Here is a 27,921-nt window from a genome sequence, read left to right on the forward strand (position 1 = left end):
TGGCAATTATGTTCTGGAGTAATTTGAATAAAGTTTTGGCAATTCAGAATAAAGCTCCTGTATCAACTATACCTCAAAAAAAAAAAAATCAACATATTGTGTACCGTGTGCAGGTTTTTGTGTGGACGTCAGTTTTCAACTCCTTTATGTAGATACCAAGAAGTGTTACTGCTGGATCATATGGTAAAAGTATGTTTAGTTTTATAAGAAACTGCCGAACTGTCTACCAGAGTGGCTGTACCATTTTGCATTTGTCATCAATGAATGAAAGTTCCTGTTGCTCCATGTACTCACCTGCATTAGGTGCTGTCAGTGTTTTGCATTTTGGTCATTTTAATAGATATGTAGTGGTCTCACTATTTAATTAAAAAATTAATAGACATTTATTCCTTTAGTTGAACAATCAAAATGTGTGGTTTAAGATTTTTTTGAGTGGAAAGGAATTTAGGTCTTGCAGTTTTGTTTTGGTTTTTTTTAATTGAAGTATAGTTGATTTAAAATGTGTTAGTTTCAGGTGGACAGTAAAGTGATTCAGTGATATTTAGTGATATATATTTTTTATATATATATATATTCTTTTTCAGATTCTTTTCCATTATAGGTTATTGCAAGATATTGAAGATAATTCCCTTTGCTTATGCAGTAGTTCCTTATTGTTTATCTGTTTTCTATATAGTAGTGTATATCTATTAATCCCGAACTCCTAATTTATCCTTCACCCTTTCCCCTTTGGTAACCGTAAGTTTGTTTTCTATGTCTGTGAGTCTGTTTCTGTTTTGTAAATAGTTCATTTTTATCTTTTTTTTAGATTCCACATGTAAGTGATATGATAGGTCATATGATATTTGTCTTTTTCTGACTTACTTCACTTACTATGATAATCTCTAGGTCCATCTATGTTGCTGCAAATGGCATTTTGTTCTTTTTTTATGGCTAAGTAATATTCCATTGTATATGTGTACCACATCTTCTTTATCCATTCATCTTTTGATGGCCGTACTTAGGTTGCTTCCATGTCTTGGCTGTTGTAAATAGTGCTGCTATGAATGAATATCGGGGCACATGTATCTTTTTGAATTAGAATTTTCATCTTTTCTGGATATATGCCCAGGAGTGGGATTGCTGGATCACACGGTGACTCTGTTTTTAGGTTTTTTTTCTTTTTTTTTAAGATTTATTTTTTATTTATGTATTTAATTTATTTTTGGCTGCATCGGGTCTTTGTTGCGGCATGCGGGATCTTCATTGAGGCATACAGGATCTTTTGTTGTGGTGCGCGGACTTCTCTCTAGTTGGCGTGTGGGTTTTCTCTTCTCTAGTTGTGGTGTGCAGGCTCCAGGGCGCATGGGCTCTGTAGTTGTGGCACACGGGCTCTAGAGCGTGTGGGCTCTGTAGTTTGCAGCATGTGGGCTCTCTCGTTGAGGTGCATGAGCTCAGTATTTGTGGTGTGCAGGCTTAGTTGCCTCGCGGCATGTGGGATCCTAGTTCTCTAACTAGGGATCAAACCTGCGTCCCCTGCATTGTAAGGCGGATTCTTTACCACTGGACCACCAGGGAAGTCCCTATTTTTAGTTTTTTAAGGAACCTTCATACTGTTCTCCATAGTGGCTGCACCAACAGTGTAGGAGAGTTCCTTTTTCTCCACATCCTCGCCAGCATTTATTCTTTGTAGACTTTTTGATGATGGCCATTCTGACCGGTGTGAGGTGATACCTCATTGTAGTTTTGATTTTCATTTCTCTAATAATTAGTGATGTTGAGCATCGTTTCATGTGCCTGTTGGCCATCTGTATGTCTTTGCAGAAATGTCTGTTTAGGTCTTCTGCACATTTTTTGATTGGGTTGTTTGTTTTTTTGATACTGAGCTGTATGAGCTGTTTGTATATTTAGGAAATGAAGCCCTTGTTTGTCACATCATTTGCAAATATTTTCTCCTAGTCTGTAGGTTGTCTTTTCATTTTGTTTCCCATATAATGCCTTCTTTTTTTCTTTTCTTTTTTTTTAAAGAACTAACATTTAGTGTTTATTTATTTATTTATTATTTTGGGGTGCGTTGGGTCTTCATTGCTGTGCGCAGGCTTTCTCTAGTTGCGGCGAGTGGGGACTACTCTTCGTTGTGGTGCGCAGGCTTCTCACTGCAGTGGCTTCTCTTGTGGAGCATGGGCTCTAGGCGTGAGGGCTTCAGTAGTTGTGGCACGTGGGCTCAGTAGGTGTGGCTCACGGGCTCTAGAGCGCAGGCTCAGTAGTTGTGGCGCATGGGCTTTATTGCTCCACAGCATGTGGGATCTTCCTGGACCACGGCTCAAACCTGTGTCCCCTGCATTGGCAGGTGGATTCTTAACCACTGCACCACCAGGGAAGCCCTAATGCCTTTCTTTATCTCTAGTAACTTTCCTTGGTGTGAGGTTCTTTGTCTGAAATTAATATAGCTACCCTGGCTTGCTTTCTTTCTCTCTTTCTTTCTCTTTCTCTCTTTTTGTTTTTTGGTGGCACCACATGCCTTGTGGGATCTTAGTTCCCCAACCAGGGATCGAACCCGGGGCCTCAGCAGTGAAACTGCCAAGTCCTAACTACTGGACCACTAGGAAATTCCCTACCCTGGCTTTCTTTTGATTCATGTTAGCATGGTATAGAGTTCTCTGTCCTTGTAGTTTTTTTTTTTTTAAGATTTTTTTTTTTTGATGTGGACCATTTTTAAAGTCTTTATTGAATTTGTTAGAATATCACTTCTGTTTTATGTTTTGGTTTTTTGGCTGTGAGGCATGTGGGATTTTAGCGTCCTGACCAGGGATCGAACCCGCACACCCTACATTGGAACGTTAAGTCTTAACCACTGGACTGCCAGGGAAGTCCCATGGCCATTTAGTTTTAATCTATATGTGTCTATATTTAAAGTGGGTTTCTTACAGACAACATGTAGTTGAGTCTTATTTATTGATCCACTCTGATTATGTCTCTCTTTTAATTGATGCATTTGGAACATTGACATTCAAAGTAATTATTGATATAGTAGGATTAACATCTACCATATTTGTTACTTTTTCTATTTGTTCTTTGCTCCTGTTTTTGTCTTCCATTCTTCTTCTGCTTTTTGTGTTTTTTTGTTTTTTTTGTTTGGCCACGCTGTGCAGCTTGTGGGATCTTAGTTCCCCAACCGGGGATTGAACCCTGGCCCAGGGCACTGAAAGCGCAGAGTCCTAACCACTGGACCGCCAGGAAATTCCTTTTTGTGGTTTTAATTGAGTATTTTATAGGATTCCCCTCTCTTCTTTATTAGCATATTAGTTATACGTTTTTTTTTTTTAACTTTCTTTAGTGGTTACCCTAGAGGTTGCAGTGTACTTTTACAAGTAATCCAAGTCCACTTTCAAATAGCACTGTATCTCTTCATGAATAGTGCAAGTAACTTATGATAACAAAATCTGTAGTCCTAATTCTTTCCTCCTATCCCTTGTTTCATTGCTGTCATTCATTTTACTTATATAAAAGCATACATAATTGAATACATTGTTGGTATTATTATTTTAAACAAACTACTTTTATTTTGAACAAAGATCAGTTAAGAATAAGAAAAATAAAATGTTTATTCTACCTTCAATTATTCCTTCTCCAGTGATCTTCCTTAATATATTCAGAGTTTCTAACTTTTTTTTTTATTATTAATTAATTAATCAGTTAATTTTTTGGGGGCTGTGTTGGGTCTTCGTTTCTGTGCGAGGGCTTTCTCTAGTTGCGGCGAGTGGGGGCCACTCCTCATCGTGGTGCGTGGGCCTCTCACTGTCGCGGCCTCTCTTGTTGCGGAGCACAAGCTCCAGACACGCAGGCTCAGTAGTTGTGGCTCACGGGCCCAGCTGCTCCGCGGCATGTGGGATCTTCCCAGACCAGGGCTTGAACCCGTGTCCCCTGCATCGGCAGGCAGACTCTCAACCACTGCACCACCAGGGAAGCCCCAGAGTTTCTAACTTTTTTCCTTCTCTCTGAAGAATTTCTTTTAACATTTTATTTATTTACTTACACTTATTTATTTATTTATGGCTGTGTTGGGTCTTCTTTGCTGCACGCGGGCTTTCTCTAGTTGTGGCGAGTGGGGGCTACTCTTCATTGTGGTGCGCAGGCTTCTCATTGTTGTGGCTTCTCTTGTTGCAGAGCACGGGCTCTAGGCACGCGAGTTTCAGTAGTTGTGGCACACAGGCTCAGTAGTTGTGGCGCACGGGCTTAGTTGCTCCGTGGCATGTGGGATCTTCTTGGACCAGGGCTCGAACCCGTGTCCCCTGCATTGGCAGGTGGATTCTTAACCACTGCGCCACCAGGGAAGCCCTCTTTTAACATTTCTTGCAAAACAGGTTTACTGGCAACAAATTCTCTCAGTTTTTGTTTGTCTGAAAAAGTATTTTTCCTTCACTTTTTTTTTTTTTAATTTATTTAGGCTGTGCTGGGTCTTAGTTGTGGCACGTGGGATCTTCTCTGCGGCGTGCGGACTTCTTCTTAGTTGTGGCACGCAGACTTCTTAGTTGAGGCATGCGGACTCTTAGTTGCGACATGTGGGATCTAGTTCCCCGACCAGGGATCAAACCCAGGCCCCCTACATTGGGAGTGCAGAGTCTTACCCACTGGACCACCAGGAAAGTCCCTCTCCTTCACTTTTGAAGGATACTTTCACATGGTACGGAATTATAGGTTGGTGGTTTTGGTCTCTCAACGTTTTTTTTTTTTTTTAAATAAATTTATTTATTTATTTTTGGCTGTGTTGGGTCTTCATTTCTGTGCGAGGGCTCTCTCTAGTTGAGGCGAGCGGGGGCCACTCCATTGCGGTGCGCGGGCCTCTCACTATCACGGCCTCTCGTTGCAGAGCACAGGCTCCAGACGCGCAGGCTCAGTAGTTGTGGCTCACGGGCCCAGTTGCTCTGCGGCATGTGGGATCTTCCCAGACCAGGGCTCGAACGCGTGTCGCCTGCGTTAGCAGGTGGATTCTCAACCACTGCACCACCAGGGAAGCCCTCTCAACATTTTTTTTTTTTTTTTTTTTTAAAGGATTTTCTTATTTATTTATTTATTTATTTATTTATTTTTGGCTGTGTTGGGTCTTCGGTTCGTGCGAGGGCTTTCTCCAGTTGCGGCAAGCGGGGGCCACTCTTCATCGCGGTGCGGGGACCGCTCTTCATCGCGGTGCGCGGGCCTTTCTCTATCGCGGCCCCTCCCGTCGCGGGGCACAGGCTCCAGACGCGCAGGCTCAGCAATTGTGACTCACGGGCCCAGCTGCTCCGTGGCATGTGGGATCTTCCCAGACCAGGGCTCGAACCCGTGTCCCCTGCATTAGCAGGCAGATTCTCAACCACTGCGCCACCAGGGAAGCCCCCTCTCAACATTTTTAATACTCCATTCCACTTTCTTCTTGCTTTCATGGTTTTGGAGACATCGGGTGTAATTTTTTTCTTTGTTCCTCTATAGGTAAGGTGTTTTTCCCCTCTGGTTTCTTTCAGGATTTATTCTTTATCTTTGATTTTCTGTAGTTTAAAAAATGATGTCACTAGGTGTGGGGTTTTTTGGGCATTTATCCTGCTCAGTTTTCTCAGAGTTTCCTGGATCTGTGGTTTGGTATCTGACATTAATTTGGGGGACATTTTCAGTCATTTTTTAAAAGTATTTGTTTTTATTTATTTATTTATGGCTGTGTTGGGTCTTCGTTTCTGTGCGAGGGCTTTCTCTAGTTGTGGCAAGCGGGGGCCACTCTTCATTGTGGTGCACGGGCCTCTCACTATTGCAGCCTCTCTTGTTGCGGAGCACAGGCTCCAGACGCGCAGGCTCAGTAATTGTGGTTCACGGGCCTAGTTGCTCCACGGCATGTGGGATCTTCCCAGACCAGGGCTCGAACCCGTGTCCCTTGCATTGGCAGGCAGATTCTCAACCACTGCGCCACCAGGGAAGCCCCATTTTCAGTCATTATGGTTTCAAATATCTCTTCTGTTCTTTTTTTTCTTCTGCTTCTAGAATTTCCACTACATGTATGTTAATGCCTTTTGTAGTTTATCCCACAGTTGTTATTGGATATTCTGTTCTGTGTCTTTCAGTCTTTGTTCTCTTTGCTTTTTAGTTTTGGTGGTGTCTATTGAGATATCCTCACGCTCAGAGATTCTTTCCTTAGCAGTGTCCATCCACTAAAAAATCCCATCAAAAGCATTCTTCATTTCTGTCACAGTATTTTTGATTGCCAGCATTTCTTTTTGGTTCTTTCTTAGAACTTCTATCTCTCTGCTTCTGTTGTCCATCTATTCTTGCATGCTGTCTACTTAATCCATTAGAGAGCCCTTAGCATCTTAATCATAGATGTTTTAAATTCCTGGTCTGTTAATCCCTCCCATATCTGAGTCTGGTTCTGATGCTTACATTGTCTCTTCAAACTGTGTTTTTCTTTTCCTTTTAGCATGTCTTGTAATTTTTCCTCCCCTCCCCTCCCCTGCCTTCCTTTCTTTTTGGCTGCGTTGGGTCTTCGTTGCTGCGCATGGGCTTTCTCTAGTTGTGGTGAGCGGGGGCTACTCTTCATTGCAGTGCGTGGGCTTCTCACTGTGGTAGCTTCTCTTGTTGCGGAGCACGGGCTCTAGGTGCGTGGGCTTTAGTAGTTGTGGCTCGCGGGCTCTAGAGTGCAGGCTCAGTAATTGTGGCACATAGGCTTAGTTGCTCTGTGACATATGGGATCCTCCCAGACCAGCAATTGAATCCATGTCCCCTGCATTGGCAGGCGGATTCTTAACCACTGTGCCACCAGGGAAGTCCTTTGTAATTTTTCTTGATAGCCGGACATGATGTGCTGGATAAAAGGAACTGTTGTAGGCCTTTAGAATGTGGTGGTAAGATGTGGGGGAAGGGGAAGCATTTTATAGTCTTATAACTAGGTCTTAGTCTTTTAATGAGTCTGAACCTCTGTACTGTGAACTTCACACATCTTGTCATTTTTTTCCACCTCCTTTCAATGGTATAGATGGCTAGAGTGGGCTGGAATTGGTTATTTCCCTTCCTCCAGCAGTTCAGTCTCTGGTTAAATAGTTTCTCCTTAGGGCAGCCCTTGTTTAAGAACAGAATGCTCTGATGTATTTCAAAATGTTACCTTTTACCCTCCCCCTACCAGAAGCACTAGGGGATTTTTCTCCAATTTTCGCCAGGAGAACCAGGTCAAGTTCCTGGAGGTAAAACTCACAAATGTGTGGGGGCCCTGATGACTGGCCCCAGAAGTTTTTATCTCTCAGACTTTGCTCAGAATTGTCTCCAGCCATTGGTCAGTTACAGTTCAGGTTTTCCTACCTTGGTACTGGTTCCTTTGGAGGTTTGTGTTTCTGGGTTTATGCTCTGGCAAGTTGCAGTTCTCTGTATTTCTCCAATTTTGGGGCAGTGGTTTGCCCTGTCACCCCACTTCTCTGTCGAATCGAAGAAGAGTTACTGATCTTTTTTAGTTTGTTCAGCTTTTTACTTGTTAGGGTGGAGTGGCAACTTCTAGCTTCTTATGTGCCTAGAAACCAGAAGCAGTACCGTAGGTTTTTAAATACCATATTTATTATAAAGGACAGTTAGGTTCCAGAGTTTAAACCACTTCACCAGATACGGCCAGGAAATCCCTATTATAGAAAGGATTTCCTTTAATGCTTTCCGGCTGTTTGGCCATAGAGTCCTCAGTGATTTCCTTGGTTTCATCGGTGAGAGGATCCCACAGTATTTAAACCTCATGTGAGTTGTGAGATCTGGATAAAAGGGAGAGGTCTTCAGATGGATACTTGAGATCTTTGATTTATTTGTGACATGGATCTTCATGTTTTCTTGAATGCAGCAGTGTTTAACTCGTATGTGTTGCTAGTATTTCTTCATACCAGAGCTTGCAAGTGGTATTAGATCCTCCAAACATCATGTAGTTGCTTTGAGTCAGTTTCTTAATAGTGTCTGGTCTTTTATTCTTGTGGCCTTTTGCTTCCTTAGATACCACCTTCCCTTAATGCATACTTTTCTCCACTTTAGCTGTCGTGAATCAAGATGTAGTTTATCCTTGAGTAGGTATAGAAGGTGATGTTGTCAAGCTGTTTGTTGGTATATTATAGTGGTACAGGTGGCTGCAGACTGTCTCGTCCTCCATGGGTTCATTCATCACTACCCCTCTCATTATAGATCACTATGAGATATCAGTTTTGTCTCAAGCTTCTTGGATGTTACATGTTGAACTGTAAATCTGAAGCAAAAACTGGGTTTATTTAAAGTTATTTATCAACACCATTATTCCTACTCTCCCACATCCTTGCAGTTTACCAAGCAGTGGGCAACAGTCTTCTCTGTTAGCTATCACATGGGTCCATGTGATACCTGGTGTCTGTCTTTGAGGAGGAGGTCAAGAAAAGAGAAGCTAGATATTTCGGATGCTGAGGGGCTATTATTGGGGTTGGCCTCATTCTTCTTGCAGATGTGGAGTGATGGATGAGAAGTGAATCTTGGGTGGCTGGCTGTGGAAGCAAGAGACCACCATAAAGGAACACCCTAAGTGTTCTTCTCTTCTCATTCCACCCTCTTTAGGGAGGCTTGGGTCAGAGAAGAGACTGGTTCATTCTTCTTCTGTGGTTCTATTTAACCTTCATTTTGAGAGGTTAAGGGAGAAAGATACCAGAGAGAGGTAGGGTGGTGTTTAGGGCTTCTGACTCTGGTTCAGGAAGGAAAAATAGAGGCATAGACAGCCAAGGCCGAGAGGGACAGACTCAAGAGGGCCCTAATGAGTGGCCCTAGGGCTCAGTCTGTGGAAGGGCCTGAAAGGTTTCTAGTTGGAAGAGGAGTAGGTGTCTCTGTAGGTGTGCAATGTGGGTGACTTAGCATTGTTTCTGGATTTCTTAGGGTCAAGGCACATTGCATGGCACATACTGATACCACTGTCCTTAGGGATCAGCTGGTGCATTTCATGTTGAAAGGACATGCGTTAGAGAACTTTTTTCCCCCTAAGCCCTTGACCTTTTGGGTTTTGATTCAGAGATGTTTCAGTGTGATAATACTGTATCTATTTAAGCAGGCTTCCTTTGTAACCTTAATTCTGTTGATTCACATGTCCTCTTAGTATCTTGCAGTGGGGTTTTCCTGTATTTACTATCTTGATCAGATTTCTCCTCATCACCTCTTCCCTGTATCAGCTTGATTTTTTTTTTTTAACTTACTTTCCTTTGTTTGCTTCACCTGATTTTAAAACTGGAGACTTCATTTTCATTTGAGTCATTTGCTATTCAGAGTTTTGTCCTAGTCCAGATATCTGCTCTCAGGTCTTCTCAGATGTTCCAGGTATGACTTGCATGGCTCAGGGATGCAGGCACCTGTGACCAACACCTTTGAATTTGCCTTTTCACCTTAGCAAAATAAACTCAGAATCCTGAATGGTCAGCTGCCATCTGATAAGATGGTCTAGCATAAAGTGCCTATATAAATGGTTTTTATTGATTGAAAAAGCTTTATTGAGATATAATTTACATACATAAAAATGGTTGTCTTTTGCCCTTCTGTTTAAATAAGCTTGGAGATTAACAAGAAGGGATGAACTGTACCACTGTATTGTTGAATGAAAACATAATACAGTGTATTTGACAGCTATAAATATTTGATTCCTGAGGTTGGTAGTCTGCCAGCCTTCAGGCATTTGGTGAAAGCAGAGATAAGCTAGTCACTTATCAAAACTCATATTATCCATTGGAATTTCGGTATATGTGTTGTTTTTAAAAATTCAGTCAACTTTGATGTTAGCTTTTAGGAAAATTATAAAACCAAAGATTAGTAATTGATCATTGTTCTTAGATTTTGGAAAGCCAATACATTTCAACTAATTATAGTTAATCTTAAATTTCTTTTAAAAACAAAAACAAAACAAGGGAATAATCTTTCTTTTCTCCACTCCATTTTGGAATCTGGGACACACTGTGTGCTGTGCTTCCTATGTGTTCTCCACTGCCTAGAAGCGGATGGTAAGAGTCTTTACTGATTACACACCTGCTGTAAGCTTGGTCATTGATTCCTGAAAAACCTTTTTTTCCCAACTAAGAAATTTAAAATATATGTGAATTAGATTCTGCTGATGAGGAGAGAAAAGCACAAGTGTTTATGACCCTGAAATGAATCTATAGCTTTTAAGGCTAGTTAACAACAGGAACAAGTGTCAGAAGGAGAAGCAAGAGTTTAAATTTTGCAGATATGACGTTGAAATGTCAAGACAGTAGGCTCAGGTTTTAATTGCATTTAAAAAAAGCTATCCTAGTTTCTAGATTAACTGTTTTTAAAGTATGACGAGAGGTTTGGTTTTTTTCTAAGAGATCGGTTATATTTTTGAAGGCAGTGTAAGCTAAAAGCTGTTTCTCTTGAAAAAATAGACATGTATTCAAGAAGAATTTTGAATGGTCTAGAAACAAATGGTGCACTAGTTAAAAGAAAATCAAATTAAGTCCTAGAGAGCAAGACAGTTTGATAGGAGGAGGGAAGGTCACTGGTAATACCTATGCAGGAATACCTTGGAGATATTGTGGGTTCAGTTCCATACTACTGCATTAAAGTGAATGTTACAATATAGCGAGTCACATGAATTTTTTTGGTTTCCCAGTGCATATAAAAGTTATGTTTACACTGTACTGTAGTTTATTAGGTGTACATACCTTAATTAAAATATACTTTATTGCCAAAAATGCTAACCATCATCTGAGCCTTCAGGGAGTTGTAATAGTAACATCAAAGATCACTGATCACAGATCACCATAACAAATATAATAATAATGAAAAAGTTTGAAATTCTGAGAATTAGAAAATGTGACATGAGACATGAAGTGAGCAAATGCTGTTGGAAAAATAGTGCTGATAGATTTGCTCGATGCAGGGTTGCTTCAAACCTTCAATTTGTAAAACAAAAACAAAAAAAATCCCCGCAGTATCTGCAAAGTATAATTGCAATAAAACAAGGGATGCCTGTATTCACCTTTTTGGTTTTGTCATTGGGAGTCTTTGGATAGGGTACATTATTACAGAAGAGTAGAACTTTAGAACCAGAGGTCATCTTGAACAGTGGTTCTTCATAACGATGCACTCCACAATTCCTGGGGCACCTTTCCAAAATCCTCCTGTTGGAGCTTAATTTGTAAAGATTGGTTCTGTCAGCCTGGACCCTGGGTGGGGTTTAGGCATGTGTATTTTGGAGAACTTTCCCAGTGCTCCAAAATACACATTCTGATGGCCATACCTGAGTAGGAACCACTGATGTAATTAAATCCTCTCATTTAACAAGAAATTAAGATTTAGAGAAGTTGGCATTAAATGGTTGTTTAGTAATCATTGCTTCTGTTGTACTTCTGTAATGTGGGCAGCATTATGGAGTGCCTGGGTTTTTTGATCTGGGAAGGGATAAGACCATAGAGAGTTGGAGAGACTGGAGGTAGACAGGAGGAGGGAGAATGCAGTAGGTGAGTGGAATGAGAGGGAGTGCTGGGCACCCCAGATCTGTGAGTGACATTAGTTAACTGGGTGTGAAGCCGTGAAAGTGGGAGAAGTGAAAGATGTTTGAGATTTCATCTGGTAACTGGGAGAGGTGTGGGGAAGGTGTTAGGTTTAGGGGGTGCTTTGAGTTGTTTTAGAAGTTTCTGTGGTACAGATGGGTAGAGCTATCTAATGTGAGTTCAGGATTTATGAATGAGAGGAAATGTAAAGGCAGAAATAAATTTTAAGTTGTAGGAACCTTTATGCCTAGGAGATCTGGAAGGGATCTGGTAAAGATCAGCAGCCCAGTGTGGAAGCCAGGATTGGTTAGTGTCAGTCATTGTAGAGAAGCCCCGTGGTGAGCCATTCAGGCCTTCAGATTCCTTTAGGAAGCTTCCAGTTACTATAATCAGAGCAACAGACTAACTGACCACTTAGTATATGCCAGGCACTTTGCAAAGAGATTATATACATACATGCATACACATTTTTCCCCCCATTAAATCCTATCCACAACCCTATGAGGCTAAGTAAACATAGTGTCAGCAGAGTTCGGATCCTGTGAGGCAGCCTGGCTCCAGAGCACATACCATTACCTGCTACACTGTGGAGTGCTGTGGGCAGAAGCCGGACTGTCAAGTGTTAGAGGAATAGAAGACAGAGTGAGTGGATGAGTGAGCAAGTGGTGGCTGAGGACCTGGAGGCCAGGAGGAGTAGGGTTCAGGTTACCATTTTTCAGAAGTCTATAGATGGAAGGAGTTCAAAGCCTGTGTAGATTGAGAAGTTGTTAGGTTTGGGGAAGCTGACTCTCTTCAGAGAAGGTAAGAAAGCTAGTGGAGCCAAGTGTGAGCGTGGTTGTGAGTGGAGTGGGCATGAGAAAGGTGCAGCGTGGTAATAAGGACCGGGGGTGGACTGAGGTCCAGAGCGGAAGTGGAAGGCTTTCTTCTTCCTCAGACTATGGTTGAAGTCAGGTTTAGATGTGGTGAGGGGACCAGAGGGCAGCTGAGGGAGCTTATGCCAGTTGACCTGTTCTCTGTACAGGAGAGGAGTGGGTTGATGTATCTGCAGGGGTTTGGGCCTTCGGGTAACCATGAAATTGTCTTAAGATGGAACCAGGAAGGGAAGAGTTTTAGAATTTTTTTCTGTAGAATTTATCAGTAGTTTAAAACAGCCTGGCCCTGAATTCCTGTTTCTAAGCCCTAGAAGAGAGGTCTTAGAGAATTTTTAAAAAATCAGTATTCCTGGATCCAAAACATTATCTAAATGTTGCTGGAGTTGAATCGGGATTCAAGCAAGATTTGCTTTTTTCATTAAGCAATAATTTTTGGTTTTTTGGACCACTTTTTTGACCACTCATTAGTGGAAGCTTTATTCTCTAGATATGAAGGAGAGTGCCTCATTGTTACCAACCAGGTACTTAAACCTGCAAGAATGCTCTTAAAATTGCTTCCTAGACTCTCTTTTGGGTTCAACCACAGAATTAGATTCTACCACAGCACTTTGGATAGATCTTGTGAGCCTCTGTTCTGTTTCATGCTCCACGTTTCAGATTTAAAATTTAGAAAGTGAGTTTATGGCCATATCCATGTGTAACAAAATACATGTTAAACTACTGGTCATTAAATCCAGAGTATAAATGATGAAGTGATGTGTTTGAGATTCAGGTAGGTCTCCCCTTCCTATTCATTTCCCTTCTCCTGTTGTGGTCACATATGTCATCATGGCCTTCTGGGATGAATAAATATAAATTATTTCTTCTGCTACAAGATTAAGTAAAAGCTGAGTTTGTAGGCTTCTGGAAGAATTTGGAATGGTATTTGTAGTTCAAACCTTAGACCCTGGTTGACCTATTTTCTAGGATTGCTCTTGACTTTGGAGCTTTTTCTTAGTTCTCCTGGATCAGCTAAGTTTTGATGTTTTTAGAAATGAAGAACGATCTTCCTTAAATTTGCTGGCTAACAGATGCCTGTTTGAACAGTTTAGCCTTTTACATACTCACTCAACTGTGGGCCTTTAAAAGTTACTCTATCCTGAGACATTGAAAATGTATGTAAATTGCCCAAGTTCATACAACACATAATTGGCAGAGCCAGGATTCTAACCCAGGCTTGTTGGATCCCAAAGCCTGGGCATTTTCTCCTATCCCATACTCCGAAAACAATGATGAGTGTATATATCAATAACTGTGTACTAAATTAACTTCAGAATCAAAAATAAAAATAATTAACACTATCTTCATGTAATTATTCTATTCCACAGAGGCTTAAGAAACACAGGGCCCTGGATGCTCTTTTTAATGTGCTTGTTTTTAACTGAGGGAACTTTATTAATTAGAACTAATTTTGGTCAAATCCCTGAAAACATGTGTGGAAAAAAGAGGCAAAAGTTATAATCTGGTAAATACTTTGAATTATTTCCCTGAATTTTGACTCCTCTCTCCTTTCCCAGTTATTTGTATGAGCTGATGTATTTGTAGGGCCAGAAGCTAGTCTGTGCGTCAGTTTATTGTTACTGCCTCCAGGCATTCTCAGTTCCTTTCCAGTGGGCAGATGCTTAGTAGCTGTCCACGTGGAGGTCATGTGTGGCCAGGCTGTGGAACAGTGGTCTCAGGTTATCATGGGGGTACGTTCACACACACACTCTGGTGTGGACACATACTTGTACAGGCATTAGGAATACTGGGTATTTAAAGGGGTCAGTTTTTCCCATGTATTTGCCAGAAATTGTTGAAAAGTCTAAATCAGTGGGTCAAACAGCAAATCAAAAAGCCTCTAAATGGTGGTTCCAAAATTATCCAAAAGTTCATAAAGCAGAGCTACCCTGCTGAATATGAGCCTAGTTTACTTTACAGCTGATGAACACTAGTGGCTGGATAAGCAGTGTTTGGTTTTTAAGTGATTGGCATGCAGTAGCACTTTTTTTTTTGGCTGTGTTGGGTCTTCGTTGCTGTGCAAAGGCCTTCGCTGGTTGTGGTGAGCGGAGGCTAACTCTTCATTGCAGTGCGCGGGCTTCTCATTGTGGTGGCTTCTGTTGTTGCGGAGCACGGGCTCTAGGCACGCGGGCTTCAGTAGTTGTGGCTCGCAAGCTCAGTAGTTGTGGCGCACGAGTTGCTCCACGGCATGTGGGATCTTCTTGGACCAGGGATCGAACCTGTCCCCTACATTGGCAGGCGGATTCTTAACCACTGTTCCACTAGGGAAGTCCCTTTTTTTTTTTTTTAAAAGCACTTCCAAAATGTTTTTAAAGTTTTTTTTCTGCTTATGTAGGGCTTGTTCTGTCTTGACTTTCATTAGGCCGGTGTGTTAAATGAATTTTATATTTTATTATTGCAGGAATTAGAATCCTTTTGCTACTGGCAGTGCTGACAGTTGATGTTTGAGCAGAAGGATTAGTGACTGAATGTTGGTCACTTTAACTTGGGAACACCGGTCGTCCTTAGGAAAGCAAAAAGGTGTCTTTGTGTCCTCTCTTGCTTGAAGGGAAACAGTTTGGAGGGAATGGAAGGCTGGACAATTTCTCTAGCATACTTTTTTAGTGTGTGTGTGGCTTGAAACAGAAAATGCAAGTATCTCTTAGTGGTAAAAGTCTATTTTGTTGGACATTCAGATCACTGGATGCTTGTGATAGCATTGTCAGAGGTGCTGACCCACATCCATGGTTATAAATAAGATCAAGGACAAGAATTTGAAGGGCTTAGGAGCTGGTGACTCAGCAGCTGTGTTCTTCCTGTTTTATTAAAGCACTGCTTTTTAGATTCCAGGTAGAAGGTTTAGTTCCAGTGCCTCAAGTGATTTCATTTGGTTTGGTTGATACAGGATAGAGAGAAGAGCCCCTTTGGGTTTACTATTAGTTAGAAACATAGAATGTTGATGGCAGAGACCTCTGTGAAGTGTGTTGTCCATTTCCTTGGATAAGGGCTGTGTGACCAGTAATGCCTTTGTGGAGTGACCAGTAGTCCTTGTCTGAGGAGTGCTTGAGTGTCTTGGGGGACATGTATGTGCCTGTCTCAGCCTTCACTGACGAGTCAAGCTGGCCCATGAAGTGTGTGCTAACCTAGATTACCATGCTCTCTATTGACTGTTACCTCCTCTGTCCTTTGGGAAGAGGAGAGAGACTCCCCATGTGGCCCACATGGGCTGGGTCTCTGTGTTTGTCCTAACGGACCTCATGCTCTCTTACCAGGAAGAGGAAGAACAGGAGGAAGAAGATGATGATGAAGATGATGACGACACCGATGATTTAGATGAGCTTGACACTGACCAGTTGCTGGAGGCGGAGTTGGAGGAGGATGACAACAATGAGAACGCAGGGGAGGATGGGGACAATGACTTTTCTCCCTCTGATGAGGAGCTAGCAAACCTGCTAGAGGAGGGAGAGGACGGAGAAGATGAAGACTCTGATGCAGATGAGGAAGTGGAACTGATCCTGGGGGACAGTAAGTCTAGGGCTGACCACGAGGCTGAGCTTGGGTACCTAGGGAAAGGGCCCTTCCCTGTGCCAGCCCAGCCCAGCCCAGAGGGCAAGCCACACCAGGGTTCTGTGCCCCATAACTAGAGTCACCACCTGGGCCCTTGAGGAAAAGCAGTTTCACATCTCTCATCCTCAGTGCTCCTGTCATGATGACTCTGTAACCAAATGGCTATTATCTCTTTAAAACAGGGGTTGGCAGACTTCTACAAAGGCAGGACAGTAAATAATTTTGGCTTTGTGGGCCGAATGGTCTCTTTTGCAGCTACTCAGCTTTGCTGTTGTAGTGTGAGAGCAGCCAGAGACAAGACATAAATTAATGATGTGGCTGTGTTCCAATAAACTTTATTTACAAAAATAGCTGGTGGTCTTGGTTTGGCCCATGGGTTGTAGTTTGTCGACCCCTGCTTCAGAGGATTAGCCTTAGACTGGACGGCAAAAGTGTAGTTCTCCCAAGAGGCAGAGCTGGTATCATCAGATGCAGCTGCTCATGGGGTGCTGTACCTGCTCTTTCCTAAAGTTGTAAAGAAATAAAAGCCCTCTTGTGGGTTGCAGCCCCTTCCTGCCTGCTTTTGCTTAATCCCTCTTAAAGGCCAGGGGACAGATGTTTCTCTTTGGCTTCTGTTTTGTTCCTCCCCACCCCTCTTTCTTATTCCAAGTTTTGAAGAACAAGCTCCAGTTTTTCCAGTACCTTTCCATTAGAACAGGTTTCTGAAGTCAGGTTGTCCCCTGCCTATACTAATGGACCCTGAGTAAATCACCTAATAGTTCTAAGAGTCTGTGAGCTCTGCTGCTATACTCTGCATGTTTTAAGAGGACATATTTGGCAGCATCATTGTGACGTGTGTCACTGTTGACAGACTCATGCTTGCTGTGGTCCTGGTTCTTCCTAGTGCTGCTCTGCCTGACTGGGGAGTAATCACTGTGATATCCAGTCATTTTTCATGTAGCTAACCTGGCCAGCATTCTCACAGCCAAGGTAGGTATTATGCCTGATATGGTAGCCAGTAACCACCTGTGGCCATTAGAATTTTAATTAAATTTCAAATTCAGTCCCTCATTTTCATGTCCACATTTCAAGTGCTCAGTAGCCACATGTGGCTACCATATTGAACAGCACAGATATAGAACATTTACATCATTACAGAAAATGTTATTGTATTGGCCTAAGCTCAACAAACTTCAAGCCTCTTCAGAGTAGATGCTTGGTTTTTACAGTCATTGGTGTTTGGTGGTGGGGGCAGGGGGAGGGAGGGAGTGTGTATGTATGGTAGGAGAGGAGAGGGTGGGTGGCAGTATATATATTTAAGCATATATGTATAAGATTCTCCTGTTCCACAGTGACCTAAATCCATTTTCTTTGGGATAAATCTTATACATGCTTCTAGAGCTCAAGATTGAAGGCAGTTGGCTTAGGGGAGACTGTCTTTCTTACGTAAGTCCTCTTGCCAAAGTTGCATTTTGAGGAAGCTCTGTGGGGTGGGAGGGATTGCCTTGTATCTGCCCATCTGCTGTTTGCCAACTTCATTTTTTCGTACTTGGAGGTTGAGATGATTCATTGAAGGAGGACTTCCTTTGTCCCTAGCGATGGTCAGAGAGCCAGGTAAGAGGGACTCAGGGGCAAGGGAAACATGACAATATTGATGGGAATAAAAAGGAAGGTTTTACTAACTTCTTTGTCACCTGTGACACGTGGGCACAAGGTCTGTTTCCCTTAAATTATAAGTAATATAAGGTAGGTTAGGGGAGCAGCTGGTACCCCCGACCTAAGAGTATCACTAATTTTTCCATTCTCAGTTTGAATATAAATTAATTTTGTATTTGGCCTGTAAAATTACTGCTTCCTTTAGCCTTTTACTGTTTATTCTAGGAAATTCATTCTTTTAAGCCCAAGAGGTAATCTGGAAAACCCTAATTCTATCAGAGAATGTTACTTTAACTTGGTGGGAATATTTATGATGTGAAAATGCCATTGCAGATGACAAGTTGAGGACATGTCAGTTTGGGCTCTAGAATTGAGGTGGTGGCATGTGCAGTGTTTGTACTCTATTGCTCTTTCTCTGTTTTACAGAGACCGATTGATTGATAGTGGCTCGAAACAGAGCAGACAAAGGGAGCACCCTCTGTATCCTTGGTTTGCTGATATTTTGCCTTACACTAATCATCTGGTGTATTAACTCTTAACCTTTTGGGGCTTATGGAGGAGCCCTTTTAGGATACGATGAAAGCCGCTGTGACTATAGAAAACCACACCCACATGCCCCCCATGTAACATTGCATAGGCCCCAGATCCCAGAGATCCAATGATTGATTTCATATACAGAACCCCAGGCCTAGGAAGAGAAACACCTTGACTCTGAGGTCTTTGTTTCTCTGTTCCAGTCAGTTCTGACCCCCCCGCCCCAAAAGCCTGTATGTTGTAGAGCAACAGGTTTAAATAAACATGGTAGGGACTAACACTGCTTTTGCTTCCAGGGCCTTTCAGAGGGAGAGGTCCCCACCAGGGTCTGCGTTTGGGTCTCCTCAACATTTGGAGGATGAGAAAAGGCTAAGGAAGGTAGAGAAGGGAGTCCTGCCACCTGACCACCAGGAGGGGAATCACTGCCTGACCCCTGAAAGTTCTCTGTTAAACCCTGTGCCTGACAATTATTTGCTTATGGAAGATTGTGTTATCCTCCTCCAGCTGCATTTACAGTCCTTAGATGTGATGCAGAGTTGTTAAGATTCTTAATTCTTACTAGCTCTACAGCTGATGGTTAGAATAGGTCTCAGGCAGGTGGGTCTGGCATTGTTGGTTCATAGATCGCATGAGCACGAGGGGATTCTTTGCGGTCTGCCATGGGCCCTGGACACAGTGCTATGCTTGAGTCACCCCCTTCCCTGCTCACTTCCTCCTGGAGTTCTTTCAGCAAGGAAGCTGATGAGGCTTCGTTTGTGGTTTAGCGGTGTCAGGTATTAGTTTGATCTCCATCTTGTTTTCCCCACTCCTCACCAATAAAGTCAAGCCATGCTTGTGCCCTGTTAGACCCAGGAACACTGGTTTTTCCAGCCATCACTTTTGCTTACCTTCAGGACTTCGTTTTATCACGGCCATGCTTTTCTTGGTTTTACTTTATCCACTTCAGTTTTCTTCCTAAAGGAGATTGTAGTGAATGGAAGGTTTGGGAACATGTAGTTCTTCGTCAGCTTTCCCCGAGTGGAGTCTCTCAGGTACCTGGGAAAGGGCTGATGAGGGATTCTTTGGAACCAGTGGCTGTCCCTCTCCTCATGGGAACCCCAGGGCCTACGGGCATTTTCAGGACTCCAGCTCAGGACCTGCTGGCCCATTTCCCTGGGGACCTTGTTAAAATTGTTTCACAGCTTCCTAAGCTGAGAGTGATCAAAATGGGCACTAGAATTTTTCCTTGACCTTCATGGGACCTTCATGGGCACTAAGATTTTTCCTTTACCTTCACTCAGCAAATAGTAGAGCTAGGTACTATGTTTCTCTCCGATTTCTATCATCCAGACAGGTGCATCTACCTCACTTTGAGGGTTCTTTCTGTTACCACCTAGTTTCACCTCTTAATGGATCCTTCCAGAGGTGTTCATGTGGTCTATTCACTGCCTGGAAGGCAGATGGTCAAGCAGAGGGTCAGACACAGTGCCACCTTCCAGGGTGCCATAGCTACTCCCTGCTGACCGCCAGCCCAGTTTTTCTGGTATTGCTGCAAGCTCTGGCTTGTATCTTTTTGGGAATTTGTTCCCTGCAGATTATATTTAGAAATTGCAGAGGAATGAATCCCAGGTTGACTACCTCTGCCTTTATGAGGTCTTCTGAGAAAAGAGTGGCTGACGAGTTTAAGAGAAATCTCATCCTTGCTTGGGCTCAGCCTGCCTTTTTAGTGGTCCTGGGGGTCAGGCAGGCCTGTGCCCACCGGAGGGCCTCCAGAGGCCAAAGGACTACACGGGCTCACTCACTGCTGTCAGCCCTGCCCCTTTGCAGCCACTCAAAGCACCATGGGCGAAAGCTTCAGAGGTGGCTTGCCTGGTCCCTTTAGGGCCTTTCAGGCAGGAGGAAGAACCTCTAGGAAGCAAGAGGGTACCACGTCCAGGTCCTTTGAAAGGTAAGCAAGCAAGAGGTCCCAGAAGTAACCATCATTGCCAAAACAGTATATTTTCCAGAGCCAGCTCCGAGGAGTTAATTGACATGTTTTCTTCTTTCTGGAAACTGGTAATTAACCTTGCTCAGGCATAAATTTATGTGTATGCAGGTGCTTTCTCCCTGAAAGCTTCCTACAAGCCTAGTGCGTAATCTAGTTTCTCCCTTTCCTTACCTTTCAGCCGACAGCTCTGACAACTCTGATTTGGAAGATGACATCATCTTATCTCTAAATGAGTGAGGAGCCATCACCACGTGGAAGAGATTCTTGGCAGGCGAGAAACTGAGTCAAATGAATTCAGAACATCTTCCCTTCCCTTTCTCCCAGGGCTCTTTTAAGGAACTGCATGCCCTGCATTCAGAGGATTATGATTTAGAGTCTCACTGGAATCTGAGTCCTTCTAAAAACAATAACCACACAAAAAAAAGACAACAGGGGTTAGGGCCTATTCTGCTTCCACCTTCTCCTAGGATGGACATTATCTTTCCTCAAGGGAAAAAAAAACCAACACGTCTCTGGGGTTATTTCACAATATATTTTCTTTGTATAATGTTCTTTACTTAAAGAACAAGAAATAGTTTTTTATAAAACTTAAAAAGAAAAAAAAAGGCATTTATAACTGAGGGTATGAACTTATATCCACCAGGTCTCTTGTCCCTGCAGTTCATTTTCTATGGAAGAAAATGATGTCTAAATAACAATAGAGGCATTTTTACATACGTATTTAAATGAAAAGGAAAATCGTGGTTTCTTAAATTGATAAGGATTAAGAATATTTTATTATAAATATAATATATGATTTTTTAACCTGTTTTGTTGCCTCATATGCTGTCAGGTTAATTTGTTTTCCTTTGTGCCAGAGGTGGGGAGGAGGTGCTGCTTGTTTGCTGAATAAATGCCTAAGTTCACCCACCTTCATGGTTTGGGGGGTGGCAGCAAGGTCATTGTGGATATTGGTTTTGTGGAGTTGAGGGAACTTAGGATATAAGTTCACTCCCTCTATTTTTCTTTGTGATTCAGTTTTTCAGAAATCTTTTTTTCTTCCCTTTCTCCCCAATGTGGAAAGTACAAATCAAAGGCCTTTTTCTTTAATGTAAAGTGTATTTATTTAAAAAAAATACAAAATAAACTACAAGTCTGTCTTTCTTTGTTTATGGCCTTTCCCTGTTCTCTTTTACTGAAGTGGGGTCTGTCCCTTTCCTTGTAGCTCTAGCCAGGCAATAAAGACGCCTTCCAAGAGAGGCAGCCCAGGACGGGGGGAGAACACGTTCTGCCCAAATAAAGCACTCTGGGGAGAAAAGCAGCTTAGTCACAGCATCTAACCCTGGTCTGCTGCTTGCCCCGAGGAGGACTGGGCAGGGGGCAGAGGGAGGTGCTCAGGGCACTGCCCACTCCACATGCATCTCTCTATCCTGGGTTCTGAAGCAAGAAGGCAGCTCCAGAGTAGATTTGGTGGAGCTGGAACGTTAGGGGTTCTGGGATGTTGTGGAGCAATGAGCTGGCAAAGCTAGGGAGTGAAAGCATTTTGGCCATCCCTGTAGTTGGGTGACTGACTGACTGTCATTACTGTTTTCTGAAGGGAGTACAACAGTAGACCTGGGCAGTTCTTCAGTTTTGGCAGTTTAGGGGCAGCTAGGGCTTGGTCAGGCTGGGTTTGCAGGTACTTCACAGGCCTCTACAACTGGCCTATGGTTAAACTGTGCTACCACCAGGGAAAGTACCAGGTGCTTTTTTACCTTTTCACTCACCCCACCCCACCCCACCCCCTTCTTACCCACAATAAATAGGAGACCCTAGTCTCCTTCCTTTGAGCTTGCTCGGTTTCTATCATATAGGTATTTATAGCTAAAGAGACTTTTCTCCCTTTGCTGAGATAAGAGGACAAATTTGTGAAGTAAATAAGCAAGACAAGACAGCTAAAACTCACCAGGGGCTGGTGAAGCCCTGCTGGGCTTCGGAGCACCATACAGTTCATCACACACACTGAAGTGGTTGGTCCTGTGTCACACACAGGCACCTCTTGGTCCTCTAGAGAGCAGAGGTCTCAGCTCTTACGTTGCTTCATGCCTCAGCTTAAATGGACTGCTAACACCTAACCAGTGGACTAGTCTGACTGCTGGTGCATTAGAAGAAAACAGGTTAAAAGTCAAGAAGCACTAAACGCATTGTATTCTAGTCAGTAACTCAGCAGAGCCACAGTCTCCCTGAACTCTGCCAGCAGCTCTTGGGAACACCCACAGGTCTCTCGGGTGGAGATGGGGACCTGCAATAAGAAAGCACATTCCTGTTCAACTTGACAACACACCCTTAGGGAAGTGCCCTAAGAGGCTAAGGAAACATCAGCTCTCTTTATCTGCCAGGGCACATGATCTCAGTCACTTAGGAAGAAACACACGGAATAGCAAACCACCAATGAGGCAAATTTCGCCTTAGGTTGATTTTTGCCTTTAAGCCACACCTCAGATAGACAGAACCTGAACCCCAGGTGGAGGCACAGGTTGCCTGCAGTTAAATAGTTCTCTCTCTGGGGGCAGCATCATAAATCAACCAGGGCCTTGACCACCTGACCTACCCTTGCTAGTGCTGGCCAAGGCCTTTCTGAGAGACGTTACAGAAGCTGCTGTCTTAAGAGAGGAAGGAAGGAGTTGAGAAGAGGGTCCAAGGAAGAGGAGGATGGTCACACAGCGGGAAAACTCTGTAGTTCAATTTGGGGCCAGAAAGCACCTATCCCTCAAGAAGGGTGAACAAAGCAAGGGTTTAAGTGTCCTCTCCAGCCAGACTTTCTAGGTTTCTGTCTGGGAGAACTAGGAGGCGTAGTATTCTGGGTCCTGAGCACCCACTCTATGAAGGAACAGCCCAGAGAAGTTTTGGGCTTAATACAGCAAGGCGGCTCCGGACTGTGTCCCAGGCATTCGTCCCTACCTCATCTGCTCTAAACAAGATGAGGCCCATTCCTGCTTCTGGTGGTTCCAACTGCCTGAAATGGCGTAGCTGTGGCCTACTGTGCCTCGCACTGCTTTGCTCAGATACCTGGCAGTTGTGGCCAAAGCTCAAGTACAAGCAGGCAAATAAACACATTTGACACTTCTTGTGTTTGTTATGAACGTGCTTTTTCTCTCACGAGCACCAGCTGAAGCCTAGTGAGCAGTACTTCCCCAGGCGCCTTCCTTGCCCTGTTTATTTTAAATCTCTAAGGTCTCAAAAAGTCACCTCTTTCACTGTCCTTGTGGAGAGGCATGTATTGTCCATGAGGTCCGCACTGAGCCCCCACCTCCATCTCACGAACTGTCTCTCTCAACACATCCCAGCTGTCACCTGCGCTGCCTCGTGCCAGCCAGGGTAGTGGACCAGACCTAGAGAGAGGACAGCACGGTCAACAGAATCCGGAGTTCCTGGTCATTTGGGGGCTCATTTCCCTTACTGGAGCTTCTGTTCTCCATCAGCCTTGACAATGATCCTTTTGAAACATCTAAACTGCCACAAACATTCTGAAAAAGTGTTTGGGCTGTGCTCTGTGGTGACAACTGCTGTGTGACTGATTTCCCTCCCTGGTACCTAACACTGCTGGCTTCATCTGCCAATGCTGGCCATACTGTCTTAGTAGAGATGTGTGGCCACAGAACTTAGACTCCTTTCAAGCCATCTTTCCCTCCCAGCTTGATCCCTCCACATTCCTCCCCAGCTCAGCTTGAATGGCCGTGAGCTCTAGCACTGCCCAACACCTCGGCAACTGTGACATTTCCCCACAGAAGCACCTCTCTCCCAGTGGTCCCCACCTCTGCAATATCAGGGCAAGAGACCTAGGCATAAGTGCCTACTTGTACCTGGGAAAGTTATGTCAGTTAACAAGAGCATCTTCCTAACCCACTGTACTACCTCAAAAACTCTTCAGGCCAGGGATACAGTGTCCCTCACAAAGCTCTAGTGACTGGGCAGAGGCCCACTCCATTGACACATCAGCCCCGAACAATCAAAGGAAAAGCCAGAATTCACATACACTGGGACGGGAAAGTTTCAAGAATTAACCAAGGAAAGCTGCCTCCCACTCTCCATTCCAGCATTTGGCCTCCACTGTCCCTTGGAGTCCCGAGGCAGCTGTCTCCAACTGGGTATCCCTGGGCTGCTGCATTAAGGCTAGAAGGGAGGCTGAACGAGAGAGGAGGCCTCACGGATCCATGGTACCAAGACCCCAATATTGCACTGCTCCTCCCATGACTACAAGACCACACAACTGCTAAGGTCTACGTGCTTTCAAAAAGGTCTGAAGACTAGGTGCTTTGTTCAACAGCTACAGCTCAAACTGATGGACACACACATTGTTTAGGGCAAGAAAACAAAAAACTACCACAGCTGCTGGCCAGACTTCGGCTCAACCCCTTCCTGTGCATGGGCTCTGCTCAAGCTGGCATGGCAGGGTCCAAAATGAAACCCACCTGCTCTTAGCCAACATAAAAAACAAATGTGAGTAAAGTCCTGATTCAGCCCAAAGAGCTGAGGGGCTGAGAGCCACCAATGCAGGAGGACTGTGAGATATGCCAGTGGTGGAAAGATGACGTAGGGCATTTGTGTGCATACAGCAGGGAAGTCTTCCATCCTTTGAGAAAAAAAAACTTAATTAAACCAGGACTCTGAACAGGATTAAAAATCCATCCTCTGACAAAGGTTTTACTGACAACTTTCCATACAGTTAGTCAAAAAATAAAAAAATACAGAACACAGCAGACAGTATCTCATACACTAGAAACCAACATGACTGGAGTCCCTTCTCATTTTTCTCATCACTGTAAAAAAAAAAAAAAAACAAAACCCCAAAACCTAAGAATTTATAGTTTTGGTGGGGGACAGGACTTTGGTCCCCTACCAAATGAACCGAAATAACGCAGCAGAGAATTCAAACCAAGGGGGTACGTTTTGGAGTTGGGGGGGGGAGGCGGGGGTGTGGGGGTGGGGTCAGACCTTAAAATAACTGCTTTTGTGGAAAAGACAGGTTCAGGCTAGGCTGTGTCTCTTACTATAACTATCACCATGTGTTCTTCCTCTAGCTTGCCCAATGTCCTCAGTGCTGACTGGAGGTACTGCTGTGAAAAGTCGCAGGGAGGGAAGGCATAGAGCATGCCCGTGCTGTCTCTGCCCTTGGACCCACCCACTGGCAGGCTGATCACCCCTGCAGCCTGCTTCTGTTTCAAGTAGGAGACCAGGTTCCTGAGAAGCCGCCTCTGTAGGCCTGGCTCCACCGTGGGCATCCCCTCAGTGCCAGGCCCACTGGGGGTCGCCTGTGTGGCTAGGAGCACTGCGTAGCCATTGGGGCTCCCCTGCTTGATGCGTCGTGTGACCTCATCGAGCTTGGGCTGGTCCAATCGAAGGCGCTGGGCAATCTTCAGCTGGGTCAGCTTACTCCCAGAAGTGTGGTCTTTGAGGAGACTGCTGATAACCCCCTGGTCCCCCTCTAGGATGTGCATAGATGTCGGGAAGCAGCTATTTTTCAACACTAGAAGCCCATTCCAACCTAGCTGCAGTGTCTGGGCATACTCTGAAAGATTCTTGAGCTTTTTGGTCTCGTGTTTTGGCTCTTCAAGAGGCTTGGGCTCAGCCTCAGTGGTCCGATGATTGCGCTCGCTCTCCCGTGTCTTCTTCCCGTGGGAAGAGTCTGGAGCCTCGTGATGGTGGTGGTGGCTCCGCTCCTCAGCCCCGTGTCTGCTGTTGCTGAGGGAGTTGCTGCTCGATTCCTTGGTCCCTTCACTGGAATGGTTTTCCTTGCGACTGCGCTCAGGCGTGCGGTCAGAGCCTCGGTCCACAAGCTGCCCAGCACCCTTGGTCCTGCTCCGTTCCTCATAAGGGGAGTGGGTTGTCCTCCCACGATCACTGGAAAGGCTCCGGCGCTTCCGCCTGTCCTCCCAGGGCTTGGGCAGGCCCCGGTCCCCATCTCCTCCCCAGCGCTCACCACTCCGGCTGCGCACTGAGCGGCTGTAGCCCTCGAGGCTGTTTCGGCGGTCAGAGCTTTTACTGGGGCTGGTCCAGTCCCCTTCCAAAAAGGTCCGGTCTCGGTCTGAGTACAGGAGGTGTGGGGGGGTCCTATCCCTCACCCGCAGGTCGGCATCCAGGTTTCGGTGCCTGGTATATCCATCTGGGAGCAGCTCGTAATGCACAGGGAGGGGGGAGGGCTGGTACTGCTGGGGATACCGAGTCTCCTCTGCTTTGGCAAAATCCACCCGCAGCCTGCGGTCTGGACCTCCCAAGGGAAAGCCCCTCATTTTAGCACAGGCGGCCTGGGCTGCGTCCAAGCTTTCGTACTGGATGTAGGCAAAGCTATCTCCTTTGACATGATCAATGGTCCGAATGCTCCCAAAGCGGTCAAACTCCCGGGCCAGAGCCGCCAGTGAGGTGTTAGGTCCCAGGCCACCCACCCAGAGGCGAGTAGTGGGGTTGGCCTTGCCATATCCTATCTTAATGGGGTTGCGGCCAATCACCCGACCCGACATGGCCACCTTAGCCCTGTGGGCCATGTCCAGGTTCTGGAATTTGAGGAAGGCATACGCACCGCCCTGACCACGGGCGGGTCTCTTGATGACCACCTCCTCAATGATGCCGTACTTCTCGAAAGCCCGTCGCAGCTCCACCTCTGACACGCTGTGGTCCAGGTTCCCGATGAAGAGGTTGCGCGTGGCCCGCTGGTCGTCCTCAGGCATCAGGTCCTCCTCGCACACCGCCGGGTAGCCATAGGGTCGCCCGCGGTCGTCGTACAGCCCATAGTAGTCCAGGGCCCGCTCCCGGGATAGTCCTACAGCGGCAGCGGCGGCGGCAGCATCCAGGGCAAAGGCTGCAGCGGCGTGGCGGGCGCGGGGCTCCCGCAGTGGCGGGGCGGCAACCGGGGACAGCGAACGCTGCTTGTACTGGTAGCCGCCGTGCAGCGGGAGGTAGCCGAGCGGGTCGGCGGGAGCGGGTGGCCCCGGGGGCGGCGTGGAGGCGGCCGCACTGCTGCTGCTGCTTCGCCGGCTGCTCCCGCCGCCGCCGCCACCGCGCAGGTACACGGGCTCCACCTTGAGCGGACGATCGTAGAGCAGCAGCTGGCGGGCCAGGGCGTGCTGGCGGGCCTCGCGCGCGTCCTGCGGGTGCCGGAAGTTCACGTAGGCCACGCGGCCCAGCTCAGGCGTGTGCGACAGGCGCAGACTAATCTCGCCGAAGCGCTTGAACTGGTGGAAGAGCCGGTCTTCGAGGTGCTCGGCGGGCAGCGCGGGACTCAGGCTGCTGATGAGCAGCGTCTTGTATTCGGGTGCGGCTGCTGATGAGCCGGGACCCGCGGGATCGGCCCCGGGCGGCGGCGGAGGTGGCGGTAGTGGAGACGCGCGGGGCGAAGCGCCCGAAGCGCCCGGGTCCCCCGAGGCCTTGGCACCGCGTCCCCCGCCGCCGGCGCCCGAGCCTGATGAGCGGCCGCTGCTCGCACGGTGATTCGCGTCCCCGGCGCTGCGGCCGTCGCGATGTCCACCGCCGCCGCCCCCGCTACCGCGGGGTTTGTCGCGGGCCCGCGTTGGAACGAGGTGCTTGGCGCCGCCCGAGGCCTTGTGTGCCGCCCGCCGCCCGCCCGCCTCCGCCTCCCGTTCGCGCTCCCGCGGCCGCTTGGCCGACGATGACGAGCCGCGCCCGCTCGGGCTCGAGTCTCGCTCGCTCTGCCTCTTCATGGCGCCGGCGCGGCGGGCGGGCGGGCGGCCCGCAGGCCCCTCACAGCGGCGGCGGCGGCGGCGGCCGAGGAGGCAGCGCCCCCGGCGCCGCCATCTTGGACAAAAGGACTCGGCGCGGCGGAGGGGCGGGGCGGGAGCTGCGCCCAGGGCCTGGGCGTCGCGTTATCAAGCTGCGC

The 27,921-nt window shown here is 45.8% G+C and overlaps 2 protein-coding genes across 9 annotated transcripts in view; one reads left to right on the forward strand and one right to left on the reverse strand.

Annotated features, from left to right (window-relative positions):
- Positions 1-21,221, forward strand: part of DCAF1 (DDB1 and CUL4 associated factor 1) — a 92,147-nt gene extending 70,926 nt beyond the window's left edge. For 5 of the 8 annotated variants that reach the window (XM_007168649.2, XM_057555792.1, XM_057555794.1 and 2 more), the window contains 2 exons: positions 15,643-15,895; positions 20,251-21,221. In XM_007168649.2, coding sequence (XP_007168711.2) covers positions 15,643-15,895; positions 20,251-20,309 — 312 coding nt within the window. In that variant the 3' untranslated portion in view covers positions 20,310-21,221. Of the gene's footprint in view, positions 1-15,642; positions 15,896-16,787; positions 17,155-17,471; positions 17,531-20,250 lie in introns of those variants that run through there. The other 3 variants (XR_009009624.1, XR_009009625.1, XM_057555793.1) reach the window with 3 other exon arrangements.
- Positions 21,222-24,696: 3,475 nt separating this feature from the next.
- RBM15B (RNA binding motif protein 15B) lies at positions 24,697-27,883 on the reverse strand. The gene has a single exon (XM_007168653.3). It carries the CDS (start codon positions 27,743-27,745, stop codon positions 25,064-25,066), a length of 2,682 nt encoding a protein of 893 aa, XP_007168715.2. The 5' UTR covers positions 27,746-27,883; the 3' UTR covers positions 24,697-25,063.
- Between the last annotated feature and the right edge of the window lie 38 nt (positions 27,884-27,921).

This window comes from Balaenoptera acutorostrata, chromosome 10 (genome assembly GCF_949987535.1).
Source record: "Balaenoptera acutorostrata chromosome 10, mBalAcu1.1, whole genome shotgun sequence".
Taxonomy (NCBI): Eukaryota; Metazoa; Chordata; class Mammalia; order Artiodactyla; family Balaenopteridae; genus Balaenoptera; species Balaenoptera acutorostrata.

Bases quoted from the DNA above. Each gene is read 5' to 3' on its own strand.
- RBM15B (XM_007168653.3), bottom strand. From the start codon at position 27,745: ATGAAGAGGCAGAGCGAGCGAGACTCGAGCCCGAGCGGGCGCGGCTCG.